Genomic DNA, 18,164 nt, shown 5'->3' with positions numbered 1-18,164 from the left:
ATAGCCTATATATTCTAAATATACCTGAAATTCATTTATTTTAGGCAGCACATAAGACTACTGGAATTCTATAGCACCCCCAGAAGAGCAAAATTAAATAAGCATCTTTTTAAAGTTCTGGGTTACCCTTGCACATTCTATAAAATCACAAACTGTATAGCTGTTATGAAGGGAACAGTGACAACATTGATTTGCACAAATATTGTAAGAAAATGAAGCCATTCATACCTCAAAGAAACAATGCAATGCTGGCAAAATCTATGTCCACATCCTGTCTGGTGCGGATTATGGAGGACTAGGTGACAGCGTGTACATTTGTATCGTTCATCTAAGATCTCCACAAACTGATAGTTGACATTGGGGTCAAATTCTAGAGAAACTGCATTTGAGGAGTTCTGTCCGATGTACAGATTTGATAACTGGCCTGCAAGATCTTCAGAGGCCATGGGCTTTAACTATGAATAAAATCATGAAGAGAAATATAATACTTGAGTGGTAATGTTACTTTTCCCTCTCTTTTTGTCTCAACACTAAGAAATTTCTCCTGATCCTTACCTTAAATTTGGTAAGGAAATTAAAATGTTACAAAATACCAGTAATTTGTCTACAAATCAAAACACTGAGTGTAAACAGTTGCAGTTAATCAGCTCCAGTTACCCATTGGTGTCTGGGGGATTCTGGAAGTTCACGTCCACACATTTCAAAGTTGCTGGGGTTAAGAGACACATATGTAGACTCTCACATTCTGGAAGCTGAAAATTATTTACATTCGTTTTGATCCCATCATCAGTGGGAACAGTTTTTTTTAAATTACAATCATAATAGATATAACACACACACCAAATATACATTTAACTTCTTTTGATTTCATACAGTACATCAAGAAACCATATGGTCTGAATGTATCATTCCATATTTTTAATTGTTGCAATTAAAATCCAAAAAGGTTTTCATTCCAAAATTAAGTTTCATAAAACTGCTTTTTTACAGTAGGATTCAAATATAAGAGTAACTGTAAGGAGGAAATTAAGTTTAAAAAACACACAGAGCTGTGGTACTTTTGAAAACATAATGCATATTTCCATCAACGCATTTGTCAGAAACTAAATTTAAGTTTGTGAGACAGGAAGCAACTTTTCTACATTTGTGTTTCCTGCCTCTAACCCATTGTATCTCATAACATTTAACATTCCTACAGAATATATACTGTAATTCTTTTGTTTTTAAACTCTTATTTTGTACCATGCTGTTACTAACTGCACCACCATTCATGTATGGTTCACATCAGGTCAATTAAAGCATTTCCCCAGCTTCAGATGTTTCTCTATAGTATTCAGATTATTTTGGTTGCAAACCCATTTGGTTAGTTTGATTAGATATGGTTAGTGTTTCTCAACCTAGCCAAATTTAAGTTGGGTGGACTTTAACTCCCAGAAGCCAACCATAGCTGACTGAGTCATTCTGGGAATTGAAGTCTACCCATCTTAATCTTGCCGACGTTGAAAAATACTGAGCAAATACCAAATGGTATTGTAATACAGATATTTAACAAATGCTCAAAGTTACAGTGGCATTGAAAAAAGTGACTGGTTCACACCCTTTTGACAATTGTAGTACCTCCATAGTCATGTGTTCAAGATTTGGGCACTTGGCAACTAGCATGTATTTGTGGTGGTTAGAAGTATCCTGGGGTCATGTGATTTCCATCTTCAAACTTCCCAGCCAGCTTCTGACAAGACAATATGGGAAGCTGGATATGTTTAACAACTTCCGGATTCACTTAATAACTACAGTGATTATATCATGGCAGAAAATATCGTAAAATTAGGCATAACTCAATTAACAACCATCTTGTTAGTAATAGAACATTCTAGTTCCAAATGTGGTCCTAAGTCAAGGAGCCGTGGTGGACAGTGGTTAGAATACAGTACTGCAGGCTAACTCTGCCCCTGCCAAGAGTTCGATCCTGACTGGCTCAAGTTTGACTCAGACTTCCATCCTTCCGAGGTCAGTAAAATGAGGACCCAGATTGTTGGGGGAAATATGCTGACTCTGTAAACCGCTCAGAGAGGACTGTAATTATGAAGTGATATATAAGTCTAAGTGCGATTGCTAAAGACTACCTGTAATCAGAAGATAGCTGGAGGAATGTGTATGTGTGTAATAAAAGGCAGAATGATCACAAAACTGTCCTGCACTCAGCTACCCAATACCTTTTCCTGACCTCGTTAAGTAAATTACCCCGCTCAATTCTTCCACATTTGTCAGATTGGCCCCACCCCTCCCAGGAGTCCCCCCCATGCGTCCCATTTTGCTTCCAGGTTGGTGTAAGAGGCCATTCAGGTCCAAAACGGGGCACGGGGGGCAGCCCCCATGCCCTGTTTTGGCTTCCAGGGTGGTGCAGGCGGTCTTCCAGGCACAAAACCAGTGCTCTAGGGCAAGTTGGGAATGGGGATTTTGCATGATCATTACTGTGGGGGTGAGTTGGGAATGGGGATTTTGCTTTATGATTGCTTATAAAAGTAGGAACCAGGACAAGAGGAATGGAAAAATCTTTATCTGTAGATCAGTGTTTTTCAATCTTGGCAAGTTTAAGATGAGTGAACTTCATGCTGTCTGGGGAATTCTGGGAAATGAAATCCATGCACCTTAAAGTTGCCGAAGTTAAGAAGCATGGGTTTAGGATTTTCCATTCCTGTTTTGAGATTGGTGCAATTAAATAAATCAGTTGTGGTTTATTAAAGTGATATGAACCATAGTGATTAAAGTGATAGTGATTAAAGCAATATAAACCATATCTGCCCCCAACAATAGGGGTTATTTTACTGACCTCAGATGGAACACTGAGTCATTCTTGAGCTGGTCAAAATCAAACTGCTGGTAGTTGGCAAAATTAGCCTGCAATATTGCATTCTAACCCCTGTGGCACCATGGCTCCTAACAGTTTTGGTTTAAGGAAATCTAAGAAAATCCTCAAGAAGTTAAAATGAACTGGATGAAATTAATCTGGACACATGGAAAGTATGTCATAATCACCGTCAATGCTATATTAGTATTTGAGAATTATTTATTATTTTATGCATCCACTAGCTCAGTGGGACTTATTTTTAAGGAAAGGTGTACAGCCTTCTACTCTACATTTTCCATTTACTCATAGGTAGATTATGTCTACCCCTGTTTTTCGAGAAGGGTCCTCCTAATTCCTTACCGTGATTTTTGAACCTGCAGAGGTTTTTACACCTACAGTTTCAAAATTCAAGAGTTGGGATCCACTACCTATATACCCCCGCAGCTGTATTTGAAAGAATATGCTTTTCCTTTGAACTCAGCACACCCAAATCCAACCAATATGATTTATATCTTGAAACCTTAATGTTGCTGACTTGAGTAAGATTGAAGTCAGTTAGATTGCTGAGGTGATTGTGCTGCCAAACTAACAAACCATCCCAGGCGTGCTTCTGGGGTTGCAAACACGAACAAAACTCTTCATTTAATCAGAACAGAGCTGTAAGGGACCTTGGAGGTCTTCTAGTCCAACCCCCCTGCTCAACCAGGAGACCCTATACCATTTCAGACAAGTGGCTGTCCAGTCTTTTCTTAAAAACCTCCAATGATGAAGCTGTGGGAAGCTCCTTCCCCTCTAGAAGAATAAAATATTTTGGAGAATATTAAAAGAGGCAGAATATTATATTTCCCCAAGGGAGAAATGAAGAAACATGCTCTTAGACAGAGGTCTCCAACCTTGGCAACTTTAAGCCTGGAGGACTTCAACTCCCAGAATTCCCCAGCCAGCTGGCTGGGGAATTCTGGGAGTTGAAGTCCTCCAGGCTTAAAGTTGCCAAGGTTGGAGACCTCTGCTCTTAGAGACAGAAAGTAGCCCCCAGTCTTTTTAATAGTCTACAGCAGGTGCCCATTAAGAAATCCTAGGCCAGCCTATTATACAAACAAAACACCTTCACCTCCATGCTACGGGATTAAAATTTACATCCTTTTCCCACCCAGATTCTAAGGACAGGATTTGATCTTTTAGGACGTAATAGGATTAACCCACCACCGTTAGAATAGCAGAAGACACCCGGCTCCCTACACTTGTACAATCCCTGCAGCATTTCAGAAACCGCAGAAAAATCCTTGCACCCCTCAAGCCAATTGGTCAGCTGTCCCAGAACTGCAGGCTTGTGGTTCTGCTCATCAATAAAACTTTCCTTCCAATCAGCCTTCATTTTATTCCCAGCGCCTTTCTCCCAGCTTGGAACTATTGAACCGGATGGATTTTTCTTCCTGCAAAGCTTTTTAAAAAAAATTTTTTTTTAAAAAAAACTTAACAGCCTACAAAACTGTAGAATTAGCCACGCCTTGAGCACCTTTTCCCCAAGCTCCGCGCGCGTCCTTGTGAAGCCACTAGCTCAACTATAAAACACCAAAAAAAGAGAAGGAGCCGCAACGTTAAGGGAGCCGTAACTGGCTTGGACAGGGCTAAAACTCTCTCTAAAACGCGCTTCGGTTACCTACCTGCGGCGCGCGTCCCGAAGCGACAACTCCCGCATTCGCCTCCGCAGCGGCCGCCGACCCCGGCACCCTTCAAGGCGTCCCGCCAGAAGCGCGCTTGGAAGGTAAAACCTTGGAAAGCGAGGCGAGACCCAGCTTAGGATCTGAACTAAAGGCACGCGCGCCTCGAGGCACTTGGGATTCCCCCTGCCCCCTCCCCAACCGCTCTATGAGAGGCGTCGGAAAGGGCGGGCTCGCGAATGTGCCCTTTTCCCCCCTCCTGGGCCCCTCCTCCTCCTCCTCCTCATGAAGCTTGGAAACCTTTTGTGGGTAAAAAAAAAAAAGGCAGCAAGCGAAACTTCGGTTTCAGCCAATCGGCGACATTCTTTCTCAGAAGTGTGAACTGCGAGTTACTTCACTGACTCCCGAAGGTAAGCATGCGCGAGGCCGCGTTCAGCCTTCGGTTCTGTGGGCGGCGAAGTACGGTATTGTGTACGCGCGACTCCGGTTAGGTTACTCAGTCGGGATAGGTAGAGGGTTTCCTTAAGTCAGGAGTCCCCAGACTTGGCAACTTTAAGACGTGTGGACTTCAACTTCCAGAATTCCTCAGCCAGCCAGCTGGCTGAGGAATTCTGGGAGTTGAAGTCCACACGTCTTAAAGCTGCCAAGTTGGAGATCTCTGCCTGAAGCAAACCTTGGCTGTATGGCAAGATGTGGGCGTGTTTATAGCTGGCAAAAGTTAATATTTAAGAGCAAGTAGCATAATGGTCTGCAGGCATCTGAAAGGCTCTTAGGTGGAGAAGATCAAAAGAAAGACTTAGTTTACTTTATTATCATTGCACCTCCTACAACGAAATTAAATGCCATCTTCAGTGTATATTATAACTATAAAAATAAAACACACACACACATTCCTTCACTTGAGAGTCAAGAGCTGAAATTTGTGTGTGTGTGTGTGTGTCAATCTGGGTGAATATTGAGGGGAATCCCCTGACACTAAAAGTTCCCAAGCAGAGGAATAGGCTGCCTAGAAGAGTGGGAAACTCCATCTGCCTTAAGGTTTTCAAACAGTGGAGATTACATTGCCACATGCTGTTAGGAATGGACAGTGGACCATCCCTGCACTGGACACTTAAATCTATATAGTTCTAGTCATGGAAGCAAATACAGTGTAGAGAGCAGCCTTGGCCTGAGATCGCTACTGATTCTCGTATGTCATTTTTAAAATGGAATCAGATGCTATATTTGCATTATCTCTAAAAATGTTTCTGCAAACCTAGTCTCCAGTGCAGAAGTTTTAGTACATCTAGTCATTGACTTAAAACAGTTCCTTTAGTGACCATTCAAAATTACAACAGCACTGAAGTCTCTTATGACCATTTTTCAGTTCGGACCTTTGCAGCATCTCCATGATCATGTGATCAAAATTCAGATGCTTGGCAATTGATTCATACTTACGGCAATTGCTGGGTCCCAAGGTCATGTGATCACCTTTTGCAACCTTCTGATAAGCTAAGTCAATAGGGGAGCCAGATTCAGTGGGGTTGCTAATTTATATCAACTGCAGTGATTCACTTAACAACTGAGGCAAGAAATGTGGTAAAATGGGACAAAGCTCACTTAACAAATGTCTCACTTAAGAACAGATGTTGGGCTCAATTGTGGTTGTAAGTTGAAGGGTAGCCATTTGCCTATTATTAGAAGTTTTTCTTGTAGAGCTTAAGTATTCCTACCTTATCTGTAAATTTATCAGTGAGTTCTATATTTTTAAAAACAACTCATTTTTCTTTTACTTGGTTTTCTCTAGTTGTTGGTAGTCATGATTCAGGCATCTTTCTCTGCCTTTACCTGGTGCTGAAAGTCTTTGCTCAATCGCCAGGCTTTATGCCTAAAACGTTCAGCCTTGGTTTTACCTCTTGAACCATAACTTACTCTAAAAGCATGTTGGGTTTTTCCCTTCCATTTTTTGACATATATTTTATAAATATTTGTCTGCATCACTTTTCACAATGGTGTTGTGAAACACCATAGAAACAAAGGATATATGAAAGACTTGGTCAACTGATGTCAAATAAGCTTCATGGAGAATCTTTTAATGTGACAATTGTCCAAGTTTATTTGTTTACCACTGACACATAAGCAGTGGAAATAGAAGTTTAGGGTCAAGTTTACTTTGAAAGCAATAGAATATGCACCCATATACAAAAAGGGTGGAGTTTGCTGCTGCATTCAGTTCTATTTTTGTCATTTTGATTGAAGTACCAGACACTTTCTTTGATTCATTGTTTTACTGCATATGTATTGTGTGTATATGTGTTGTTTGGATAATAATGTGTGCTAGATGGATTTCTAGAACTAAATGAACTAAAGGGATCCTTTTTCCATGGCATAGTGAAAACATGCAGAGTTTTTCAACCAGATTATTGGTAAGTAATGTATTTGTCATGATTTCTGAAATATAAATATGCAAAGGTATATAGGCTCCCAATCTTGATTTAGATTGGATTATGAAAATTATTAAATGGTTGGTTAATACAAAAAGAACTTGATAAGACATTCCTGGGTTTCATACTCCTATAGCAAGCCACCTAGTCTCTTTGGATAGCAAGATGTATACCTTTAATAAATAAATATTTCAACACTAAAGTGCCAAATTATTGTTAACAAAAGCAATATATGGCCTGGTGGTTAAGGCATCGGACTAGACAGCAAGAGACTGTGAGTTCCAGTCCCGTCTTAACCATAAATGTCAGCTGGATTATCTTGGCCAGTCACTCTCTCTCAACCCAATAGGTTAATTGTGGGGAAAATAGGAGGTGGATGTTTGCCACCTTATTTGTACAAAACAATAAAAAGACAGGGTATAAACAATATAAATATGCATGAATAAACAACCAGTTATCTACCATGTTCATAAATGGGCTTGGAAAAGAAGTAAAGAAAAAATATGGAAGAACACATTTTTTTATTATTTCAATTTTCTCTTCTTTTTAAAATCTATTTGCATAATGATCAGAGATTATACATGTTAGCTTCAGTATCTTTGAGAGAAGATAGAATATAGAAAGCAAAATATGAAAAAGAAATATGTGCTGCAAATGAATTTGTAAACCCAAGATTGCCACAAGTCTTTGGATGATTTGCTCGGAAGTATTAGAAAGCTATTTGATGGAAGTCTTTCTATGCTTATACAAAAAATCTTTTGGGAACGTTCAAGATTGTTCTAAATGTATTCTTAACTTTTATCAATTACCTTATCCTCAGAATAGTTTATACTTTTCTATCTTTGATTTTTATTACTATTATATATGTTATTCAGATGTGACAGATGAATGGATCAAAGAGTACATCTAACCATTTCAAAATTATGTAATCCTATATTCTAAAAGGTATACAATGTGTGTCCCATATACCTGTCTTACAGGCATTACGTTTTTCCTGTTTAAGAATATATTATAACTGCAGTATCAAGAATTTATTGTTCCATCATTTTTAATTTATAATTGAAGTGTCTGCATATATAGTCACAAACCTCTTTTCCAACCACGTAATAATTCAGCCTAGAAATGTTTTCTCCAAATATACACATAGGCCTTATAGATGGCCATTCATTTAAAAGTTTTTATATTTCTTTATTGTAACTGAAAACTGTACATAAAAAGAAGATGCAAAGTTACATTTGTCATAACCACTGTAAGAAATAAATTTTTGCCCAACTTAAAAGGGAGTGCAAATTTTTTTTACATTTCATAAAGTGACAAAAATAAACCAAGATGAAGATTATGGTTTGTAGAAATGGTACAAAGTCAAACTAGATTTTTATAATATTGCCCAAAAAGAAAACTTCTTTGAAATGAAAAAAAATTGTATAGTTTTATTTCTAATCATTAAAAAAATATAAATGAATTTAGAAGAGAATCACAGTATAGGGCCTAAGTATCTTAAACCATTACAAGGTACATAAAAATAGACACAGATTCCTTGGAAACTTTAATTCTTTGATTAAGCAGCAAGCATTTCACTCCTCCAGGCAAAAACACTGCTTAACACAACCCCCTACCCAAAACAGGACGTGCAAGCTGTATGCACATAATCTGGAAAGCACACAATTTTTTAAAGGACAACATTTTGCTATGTACATATTCAGTACTACAAATGCTAAACATTTTGTCACTGTGTGGCATAGCGTATGTAAAGCAGTATTATACTACATACTATACCATCATACCCAAACACACAAGTGCCCAGTTATAGTTTCGATAGTCTAAAATTGCCATTTAAATGGCAGCACCCAATCTTCTGCATACTGAAGTTCTAGCAACAAGAGACAAGACAAAAGTTAGCCAAAAAAAAGACAATACAGTCACTGGGAAACCTGATCTACATATTTAAATATTGAAGATGCATTGTTAATAGTTTGGTATTTAGAGAGTTATGCCAAAATGCACAAACAGGACTATGGCAGATTGGAAGAATTCTAGTGGATTAATATTGACATTGGAACCAAAGGTCAAATATAGTGAAGTACCAAGAATTATGACAAGGGATAGTGATGCTTCCACCCACCCCCACTGAAAAGCCAGTATTAAAAACCAAACACTCTGGTTGGATACAGATAATGTACAAGAGACATCCATTGAAGGGATTTCTATTTAATATACTACAAATGAAATTTGATTTAAATTAAGAATTTTAAAAAATTAAGAACATGAAAGTTAATGGGCAAATTATTTAATACCTTAATCATGATAAGGTGTTAGTCTAAAAATTTTGATATTTGAGCTGTAAAATGCAGTACATAAGAGACCAGTACAGCTTTGCTATACATGAAATCATCCCAAATTTTAACTTTTAAAGTTAAAACACTGTTGCTTCAGTAAGAAGTGGGGAAGTCAGCTGTATTGAAGAGATGCACATCTTTCAGAAAATAGATTTTCATTGCTTGGTATTTCTTGCTCAAAATTAAAAACATGTCACTTTGATGATAAATAGTTAAACTCCAACTGATTAAGCATGAGTTGGCATCTTTTTTGATACCAAGAAAAAAAAAGGGGGGGACATGCACTGGCAAGGAACAGCAAAAAGAGACAGATATCCCAAGAAATGAAGCAGGAAACATTCTTAATATTTGACTGTTTCACTATGCCCCTATATGTATGGAATTCAGCACTCCTTGCTAAATTATTTCCAGAACTTAATAGAATAAAATTTTAGGTAAGAAGTAGTACTACAAAGTTTATTAAAAAGAAGACAACTGTGACTTTGTTAGCCATTTGGCTACTAGTGTTGGATGCAAATGGTAGCTCAGTTGCTGTCTATCATAGAGTTTGCACTAGCAAGTCATGTTTCCAGTATCAGAAGACCATATATATAGTTGAACCTCTTTAGTACCTTAGCTTTGCATTCTTCAAGACTTTTCTAACAAGTAGATTGAAGAAAAGTACTTTATGAAGAAATATAGAAAATACAAGCCTAGAAAAATGTAAGAAGTGGTGGTATCTGTCAAAATCTGAATGGCTTATCAATAATACTTGCGCTCCTAACATAGGAAAATGTAAAAATAATTTCCCCAGTTTATCACATTTACAGCCCTGTTTGAATCTTAAATTGAAACTCTTACACTATCCAGATGGTTTACTTCCATGAAGTTGAATACAAAGGATTTTATAAAATAAATAGACTAAAAATCAGTTGAAGTCATAGTGCAGTGAATTTTTTTTCTTTTTCTTTTTTAAAAAGAAGTTAGCTTTGTAAAATGCTGACTTTGTAGACATGGTTTTCTTTGTAATAATCTACTGCACTGAAGTTTCTCTCACTCAGAAGATCGTTCACATATTATATATCCATTTCCACCTTCTTCTTTGTGACAGTTCAACACTGTGGAAAGCTTGCTTTCCCTTCCTTCACCTCTTCATTAGCTGAGGAAAATAAACACTGATACTACTTTAATTACCATAGTTCTGTTCTATTTGTTTAATGCAGCGGGGACTGTGATTCTGTCTGGATTCCAATAAGTGAAGGTGGCTGTGGCCCGCCAGTGGAGGACAGTGCTGGTCTTGGGTTTAGGCGAGGAGGCATGGAATTAGCTGGACGGATGAGTGGTGGAGGGGGCTGGTTTAGGGTTGGCCTTGGTTGAATAAATCGAGCTTGTTGCTGTAGTGGTGGAGGCTGACGATGAAGAGCTGGAGCAGCCGGAAGGGTGGGACGAAGCAGTGGAGGAGGCTGGTTCAAAGTTGTTACAGGGGTTACTGGTGTTGGAGTAGATGCCTGGGCTGGTGGAGAAGACCCTACACAATGAGGAGTCTGTGGGATCTGGGCCTATAAATAAAGTGATAAAATATGTAAAAGCAGCCATTCTTCATTATCTCAGTTTGGTTGCTGCTATCCCCAGAAACAGGAAATCACTGTTAGTGGGCCATATTTGTAGCTAAGAAACCTTTCTTTGAAAACAACCATTTCTAAATTATTTAGCAATGTAAGGAAATAAAATATTCAATATAAAAAAAAGAAAATTGAATAATACTAAGAATTATTCAGTTATGTTTTTTGTATCAGTAGTATCACTAGAAGTGTGGGTAGAACCAGAGGCAGCCCAGATTGGAAATATTTGGCTAAAACAATCTCAATGATGAGAGAGCTCTACAAATCAGGAGGCATTAAACTTTCAACGCTGTTGATTGAGCATTCTACTTCACGTTAAATATTACATTTTGTGATAGGAAATGTAAATGCCATTTCCGAACTCATGCTTATTTAAAATTTGGTAAACAGAAACACACCTCATCTTCTTCATCCGTACTTTTTCCTGACGACACATTAGTGTTTTTTGTGTCCTCCCCTAAAGCAGAAGCATCACCATTAGAAGCCAGGGTTCCTTGTTCTGCTTCCCACTCCTGCAATACCTCCTCTAAGTTAAAACGACGCCTGTAGTTTACAAAGAAATTCTTCACTTGGCCAACAGTCTTATTGCCAATTACATCAGCAATAGCTTGAAAATCTTTACCATATTTGCGGACACCTTAAAAAGAATAAATAAATAAGATTAAAGTTAATATTCCAGATAAATATGCTTAAATTGTATTTTAAAAATAAGATTAAGTGACAACTTTTTTTAACAGAATCTTCTCTAATAAGATTCCTTCTCAAAACAATGTCTACATCTCAACTTTTCCAGCTTTTCCACTGGGAAAGTCTCTTTGCAGTTGGCTACCTCCTTTTAAGCAAAGAGGGTTCTCACAATGGATGACAGGTGAGTCGCTCTGAATCTATGCTTTCTATTTTATCTTTCAACTTGTTATTTTCATTTAATTTACATTTTTTTAATAAAATGTAATGCCTGACAGGTTTAAAAGCGTTTGTATTAATAAGCAGCATACAAAAATCCTCCTTAATTCTATTTTAAATTAGTCACATTATCCATGTTTTCTGACTTTAAAATGATGAAATTATGTCACAGTGCAAAGTCCATCCTTATTAAAAATTTGAATGCAAATATTTGTGGTATTTGTATCATATATATTTCCTTACTTGCTACTCTTTCCTGTGCCAAGAAACACAAGTATGTATATATGGCCACATTTAACAAAAAATGCTTTCAGAATGTCAAGCATTACAACCTGAAAAAAAATATATATGTAACACTAAACTACCTTGAACTGCAAGAAGTTGTTCTTCTGTTGTCCAACGGGCATTTATTTTTTGATTTGTCTATTAAGAAATAAAGAATGACAGCACATAGCAAACCATTAAATATCTGAAAACAACAGTGAAAATTTCAGCCACAAGGCCACCTTTCAATTACCTAGATTTACATTTACCAATTTCAGTAGTTTAATGTTTTCCCCAGAATTCATGAACTGAATTAGGAATACAAAAATATCTTTTAAAACATTAGATTCTTGGTCTAACTCTGGGATAGGCAAACTGATGCTTTCTAGATATTCTGAACCACAAACCCTTGCTACTGGGGGCATGCTAGCTAAAGTAATAACTGCTGACATCCAAAACATATTGTCTAAAGCTAGCAGTGATTTTTCAAAGTTTAAACCAGAATTTTTTGAAACTTTTACATGAAAATGATAGGGACATTTTGCCCTTCTTGTAAGAAGGCGCTGCCTCCATTCTTTTTTAATGTAGTAGATCTTGTAGGTCTAGCCCACTTCAGAGTTGAAATAAATGAGACAATCACTGATACAGACTAGCAAGTACACTGAAAATTTCACTGGATTTTTGTATGCCAACTAATGACTACAATCTAGGATGAAAGTACAATTGGAGCAATCCTTTCAAAAAGTAATTAAGTGTTAAATTCTGTTTACATCTTTGTTTTATGACAGTATGAAATTTGCTTTTGAACTTGCTTTGAATAAAATGTTGTCACTCAATAAAACATGTAAAATATTTTAGATACATTTTAAACTTTTAAACTTGCTTTAAAATATAGGGTTCCTATTGATTTTTTTTTCACTAAAGCAAATACTTTCAGGATTTTCTTCAGTTCCCAGCAGAATAACGATACTGAAAATTCACCTACATTTCAATGACTCACCTCAGGAGGTTTGAATTCATCTATTCCACCTTCAATTTTCTGCTTAAGTGCACTGTTTACTTGTTTAGCATTCTGGACCTTGTCCAATGAATAAAACAGGAATGAAAATTAGCTGCTACAAAATAGAGTAAATATCCCCTGCAAAGTGATTACTTGAAAATTAAAACCAAAGGCTCTAAGTAGAAATGAAATGAAATAAAATTCTGAAGAGATGAAGCTTGTTTCAAGGAGCAAAGCAACTACCTGCTTCCACACACAAAAAATAAACCTGGTTAGTAAAACGTGTGTGATTATCTAAACATTATTAGTATTGTTTGTTTTAATGTATGTTTAGGATTATATTTTCTATAGATGTACCATCTAGAATCTATATTAATTGAGGTGGCATATACATGAGATGTTGAATTCCTGGTGTAAAACCTGAGACCAACATTATTATCTGCTTTTACCTAGTTGAGAATCAGGGCTATTCATTTCAACCATTGGGAAGCCTCATTAAGTTCTCATGAATAAGTATACAGAATAAAATCACCACTTGTTTTCTTTCTCCAGGTTTTACCATCCTTTGCTATTTTGTATTTTCGTAAACTCCATTTAAACATTTATCTTGCTGAAAATAGGGAAAGCATTAGAACAAGTTTACTTTTATTTATTATCTTTTTAGACCATTTTTTCCAGTTTAAAGGGACTGAGTCTAATAGAAATCAAAAGGCTACATGGTTCCAAACTTTAGCATGACACTCCTGGACACCACAGCAAACTCAAAGGGGTTCTGTGGAATAACAAAGTGATACTTGGCATTTGTTAGACACTGCATACTACAAGACTAAGAGTGCTGTGAAAAAATTACTAAAACCCTAAAGGTTCCATGAACCAAGAAAATTTGGAAACTTTTACTATATAAAATTAATTATTTATTTATATCCTGCCTTTATTGTTTTTATAAATAACTCAAGTCCAACACACTTTCCTCCTCTTTTTCACAGGAGGGAGAGATGGAGAGAGAGAGAGGGAGGGAGGGTGGGAGGGAGAGACACACACAGCCCCAAGTTCACCCAGTTGACTTTAATGGCTCAGGCGGGACGAGAACACAAAACAGTCTGGGTTCAGCCTTAACTCCTAAAAATTCAATACAGGATTAAGAGACTGATAAAACCGCACTGTAAAACTGAAACAATGAATTTACTTTTACTGAAGTCAATAAGTTTGGATAAGAGTCGTGGTGGTTAGAATGCAATATTGCAGGTTAACTCTGCCCACTTCTAGGAATTTGATCTTAATAAGTTCAAAGTTAACTCAGCCTTCCACCCTTTTGAAGTTGGTAAAATGAGGACCCAGATTGTTGGGGGTAGCATGCTGATTCTGTAAATCGCTTATAGAGGGTTGTAAAGCAGTGTGAAGTAATATAGATGTCTAAATACTCTTGCTATTACTTATAGTCTTGAGAAAACCAACAATTAGGCTGAAGTCTCAACTCATTAATCTATTGTAATAAGCAGAGACTCACACACTTAATGTATTTTTAATCTACCATTTCATTTTAATAGGTATGTTTCAGATTTTGCTGTTTACTAGAACCTAAAATATTAAAAACACAACCTCCCCCCAGTAAACCTGGTAATTAAAATACCTGTCGCTTCAGTGAGATCAACTCCATATCCAGCTGCCTAAGAAGTGTATTGGCGGCGTTGGGGCTACATGAAACTGCTACCACGTCTTCTTGAGTTAAGTACATGCCTTTTGGAGGACGGCATTTAGAGCGCTGAGAATGATGACGATGTTGCAAACTTTGATATTCTCTTCTACCTAATCCTATTTTGCTGGACTGCACAGGCTGCTCATGATTCCCCTGCAATGTTTGAAAAGTTTTTTTTTTAATTAAGCATGATTTTTTAAATTAAGCATGTACTTTAAAAACAAATTATCACAATTGTATCACAGTACTATTCAAATTTTCTAAAATCTTTCTTAACACATACTTTTCATATCACATATGATCAGACAATGCAATAAAATCAGCTGTATAGGTTTTCCTTGGCAAAAACAGGCCACATGGATGACATATAATCAGATAAGCTGGGAGTTCTCTAACTTTATATTGCCATGACCCCCTAAAATGATAAGTAGTTTGTGAGATTTCTGTATGAATAACTATATTTGCATTATAAGTGGGCAGGAAGTATAATTATAGGTGTTATTTAAATGCATTTTAAATACAGTGTAAATATCAATGTATATTTACATGATATGTATATTTATATGATATGTATATTCATATGATAGCTATTCACGTTCTAAATAAACCAATGATACAGATATCCATCTTCTAAATAAACGAATTCCAATGTATTTTCAGGAAAAGAAATTAATTACATTAAATCTGACACTCAGCAACCTCACAAAATTTAAATTCTGCTCATAAATGCAGGGTAAGGGAGAGAACGAAAATCCCTGCTAAAGTTCCTTTACGATGTCATAATATCCTTATCACTGATAGCAATACCTGAAGACCAAAATATAGTAATTAAATTGGACCTCTAATTCAGGTGACAAATTTAGCTTCAGTTTGTATTACCTCTTTTTTACTTTCCTTTTTGGGATCATAATCACTATCATTTCCATCCATAGGGTGAGGTTCTTCAACTTCATCATCGCTGAGGATTGAAAATGATTAGTCAATATTTACTTTCACAACTCAGTTTCTGCCCTAAGTGCTCAAATAAACTTTGTGTTTATTGTATTCTACATGTTAAAATGTCACTTTAATTTTATAAATATAACTAATTCAGTTATTTTTAAATACACAACTACAAATTATTAAAATTTCATGTCTTTATTTTATATCTTTAAGATTTAAAAAATTTTTAAGCAATATATCCATACTAAGTAAATTAAAATATATCCTATTTAAAGCGTGTTAGTCACATGTGCAAGACTGTTAAACTCTACTTATTTTACAAGAAATCTACAATTAAGCATACCTTCTCTAACATAATAAGAGACTTCACACAATCATCTAATAATTTTCCTACGAAAATACCTGCTTTGGAATGACTAAAAAATGGTTGAAATACTTGGTTTCTAATACAATGTCATGTGCCCTGCTGCAATCAGAAATATTGAGGTGAATAGGAAAAAACATTCACTTTTGCCTTGTCAAAACTAACAAATAGGTTGAAGGAAAAATCAGTATCTGTATTAGCAGTATTCCCTAAACTATGGATATGTTTATCTGTTCAGAAATCTGAATCAGTTACAGATGAAGTCTACTGTGAAACAGAAATGTTGACTACATTCACTACAGTCACAATAGATTGTTGTGGTCTTGTTTGCATGCACTGGAAAGAAAATGTGAATTGTCTTCATGTGTAAGGTTTTTTAAAAAATATTGTTTATCAATGATCAAAACAAATCCACATAATTTTAGAAACAGGCTTTGTAAAAAAATCTTAAAGAACCCTTCTCTATCTTGCAAGATATCTAGAAATATCTAAATATTTTAAAAAGTCAAGCGCCCCCCGCTACTTTAAGAGATGTCTGTTCAGCTATTAACAATAAAAGAACTATATATGTGAGATCACCAGGTCAAAAATGCTGTATATGGCATGTCATTTTATTTTCATTGGTTATAATAACACAAAAATATATGTGGCTACAATTTAACAAATTCTATGCTCTGATATAAAGAAGTGGGTTTCCCATCTGCTTAACAAAAACAGGTAGAGATAAATAGAACAGTTTTCCCCAACTGGATGTGCTCTAGAAATATTGGAAAGTCCCAGATTTTCAGTGTTTGCGGTGCTGGGACTTATAATTTCAACAAACTTGAAAGTACCAAACTGGCATAAAACCTATTCCCTTAAACTGGAAACAGTCAAAGGAAAACAAACAGAACGCTTACTCTCTCTGAACAATTACTTGTTTAAAACACATATTGCACTGCTTACCTATCGCCTTGAGTATTTCTATTAGCTAGTTTTCTAGCCTGGCGGTCCATTAAACTTGTTCTAGAACGTGTTTTCTTCCAGGAATAGTAATATTTTACAAGGCTTGCAATAGTCTTGTCTGGAAGCTGAAACATGGTAAGAGTATGCAGACACTAGTTATAAATACTATGAAAATATTGGCACATAGTTTAGTATGTGTGGAAAATAACTTAAATATAAGGTGTAATTTTATAAATGAACAAGAATAAATAACACACCAACATATATTCCACTAATTAGTTAAGTATATGGTCAGCTTTAATTAGCACCAAATGCACAATTTAACCAATCATTGGACATATAGTAATCATTGGAAATATTATATATCAATATAATCTGTCTCACTCTCTGTGTATCAGTCTATATACACACACACATATGGCTGCTTTTAATAAAAGACTGGCATCTTTCAATAATCCAGGAGCACCAGGGAACCACCAGAGGACTGGAAAAGAGTTGATGTGGTTCCCATTTTCAAAAGAGGGAAAACAAAAACAAAAACAAACACCAGACCCAGGAAACTACAGACCAATCAGCCTAACATCAATACCCAGGAAGATACTGGAAAAGATAATAAATGGAACAGTTTGCTTTGGAAGTTGTGGGAGCTTCATCACTTGAGACTTTCAAGAAGAGATTGGGCTGCCATTTGTCAGAAATGGTGTAGGGTCTCCCGCTTGGGTGGGGGGGTTGGATTAGATGATCTACAAGGTTCCTCCCAACTCTGTTAATCTGTAAAACTTGAATTTTACAACTTTGTGCAATGATCCTGTTCCCTTTCTCCAGAACAGAGACAAGTACTTTCAGTGTGCGAATTTTCCTAACAATAACTTATTTACTATTTCACTACACCTTTTCTTCTCATGCTCTTAAACAAAATCATCAGGAAATATGATTTTGTATCTTTTCATACATTTTGTAATTTTTTAAACACTTCTTTTGTACATTTTTAAAATTAATTTCCATATTTTACAAATTTATGTCACTTATTCTGAATATTTCTCAACTTCTATCTGGAGAATCTTGAATTTGGGGGAACTGTTTTTCTATGGCTATTGTATTATTTCAATGAATTTGAATTTTTCCTTTTGGTGTAGTTTCTCCATATGCCCTCTAGATCAAAATAAAACAGATTAAATTTT

The 18,164-nt window shown here is 36.1% G+C and overlaps 2 protein-coding genes and 1 long non-coding RNA gene across 8 annotated transcripts in view; 1 reads left to right on the top strand and 2 right to left on the bottom strand.

Annotated features, from left to right (window-relative positions):
- The window catches only part of TRAF5 (TNF receptor associated factor 5), a 17,391-nt gene extending 12,222 nt beyond the window's left edge, over positions 1–5,169 (bottom strand). Inside the window, exons 1-3 of one of the 4 annotated variants that reach the window (XM_087932991.1) lie at positions 4,513–5,007; positions 1,618–1,729; positions 229–455 (exon numbers count right to left, since the gene is read on the bottom strand). In XM_087932991.1, the coding sequence (XP_087789117.1) occupies positions 229–455; positions 1,618–1,662 (272 nt within the window). In that variant the 5' untranslated portion in view covers positions 1,663–1,729; positions 4,513–5,007. Of the gene's footprint in view, positions 1–228; positions 456–1,617; positions 1,730–4,512 lie in introns of all 4 variants that reach the window. The other 3 variants (XM_087932999.1, XM_026695800.2, XM_087933004.1) reach the window with 3 other exon arrangements.
- Positions 4,810–18,164, top strand: LOC148127598 (uncharacterized). Its single transcript, XR_015743539.1, has 3 exons — positions 4,810–4,919; positions 11,663–11,737; positions 14,584–18,164. It is a non-coding gene; the product is annotated as an uncharacterized LOC148127598 (long non-coding RNA).
- RCOR3 (REST corepressor 3) overlaps positions 8,100–18,164 on the bottom strand; it is a 34,584-nt gene continuing 24,519 nt past the window's right edge. For 2 of the 3 annotated variants that reach the window (XM_026695802.2, XM_087932978.1), the window contains exons 6-12: positions 16,984–17,108; positions 15,612–15,690; positions 14,667–14,885; positions 13,037–13,114; positions 12,138–12,195; positions 11,268–11,506; positions 8,100–10,806 (exon numbers count right to left, since the gene is read on the bottom strand). In XM_026695802.2, the coding sequence (XP_026551587.1) occupies positions 10,462–10,806; positions 11,268–11,506; positions 12,138–12,195; positions 13,037–13,114; positions 14,667–14,885; positions 15,612–15,690; positions 16,984–17,108 (1,143 nt within the window). In that variant the 3' untranslated portion in view covers positions 8,100–10,461. The remainder of the gene's footprint in view (positions 10,807–11,267; positions 11,507–12,137; positions 12,196–13,036; positions 13,115–14,666; positions 14,886–15,611; positions 15,691–16,983; positions 17,109–18,164) is intronic. The other variant, XM_026695803.2, reaches the window with a different exon arrangement.

The sequence above is a fragment of the Pseudonaja textilis genome, chromosome 1, assembly GCF_049901715.1.
Source record: "Pseudonaja textilis isolate UNSWEBS1 chromosome 1, rPseTex1.2, whole genome shotgun sequence".
In the NCBI taxonomy this organism is placed as follows: Eukaryota; Metazoa; Chordata; class Lepidosauria; order Squamata; family Elapidae; genus Pseudonaja; species Pseudonaja textilis.
The sequence above is the reverse complement of the archived record's forward strand: the minus strand, read 5'-3'. Positions and strand labels throughout refer to the sequence as shown.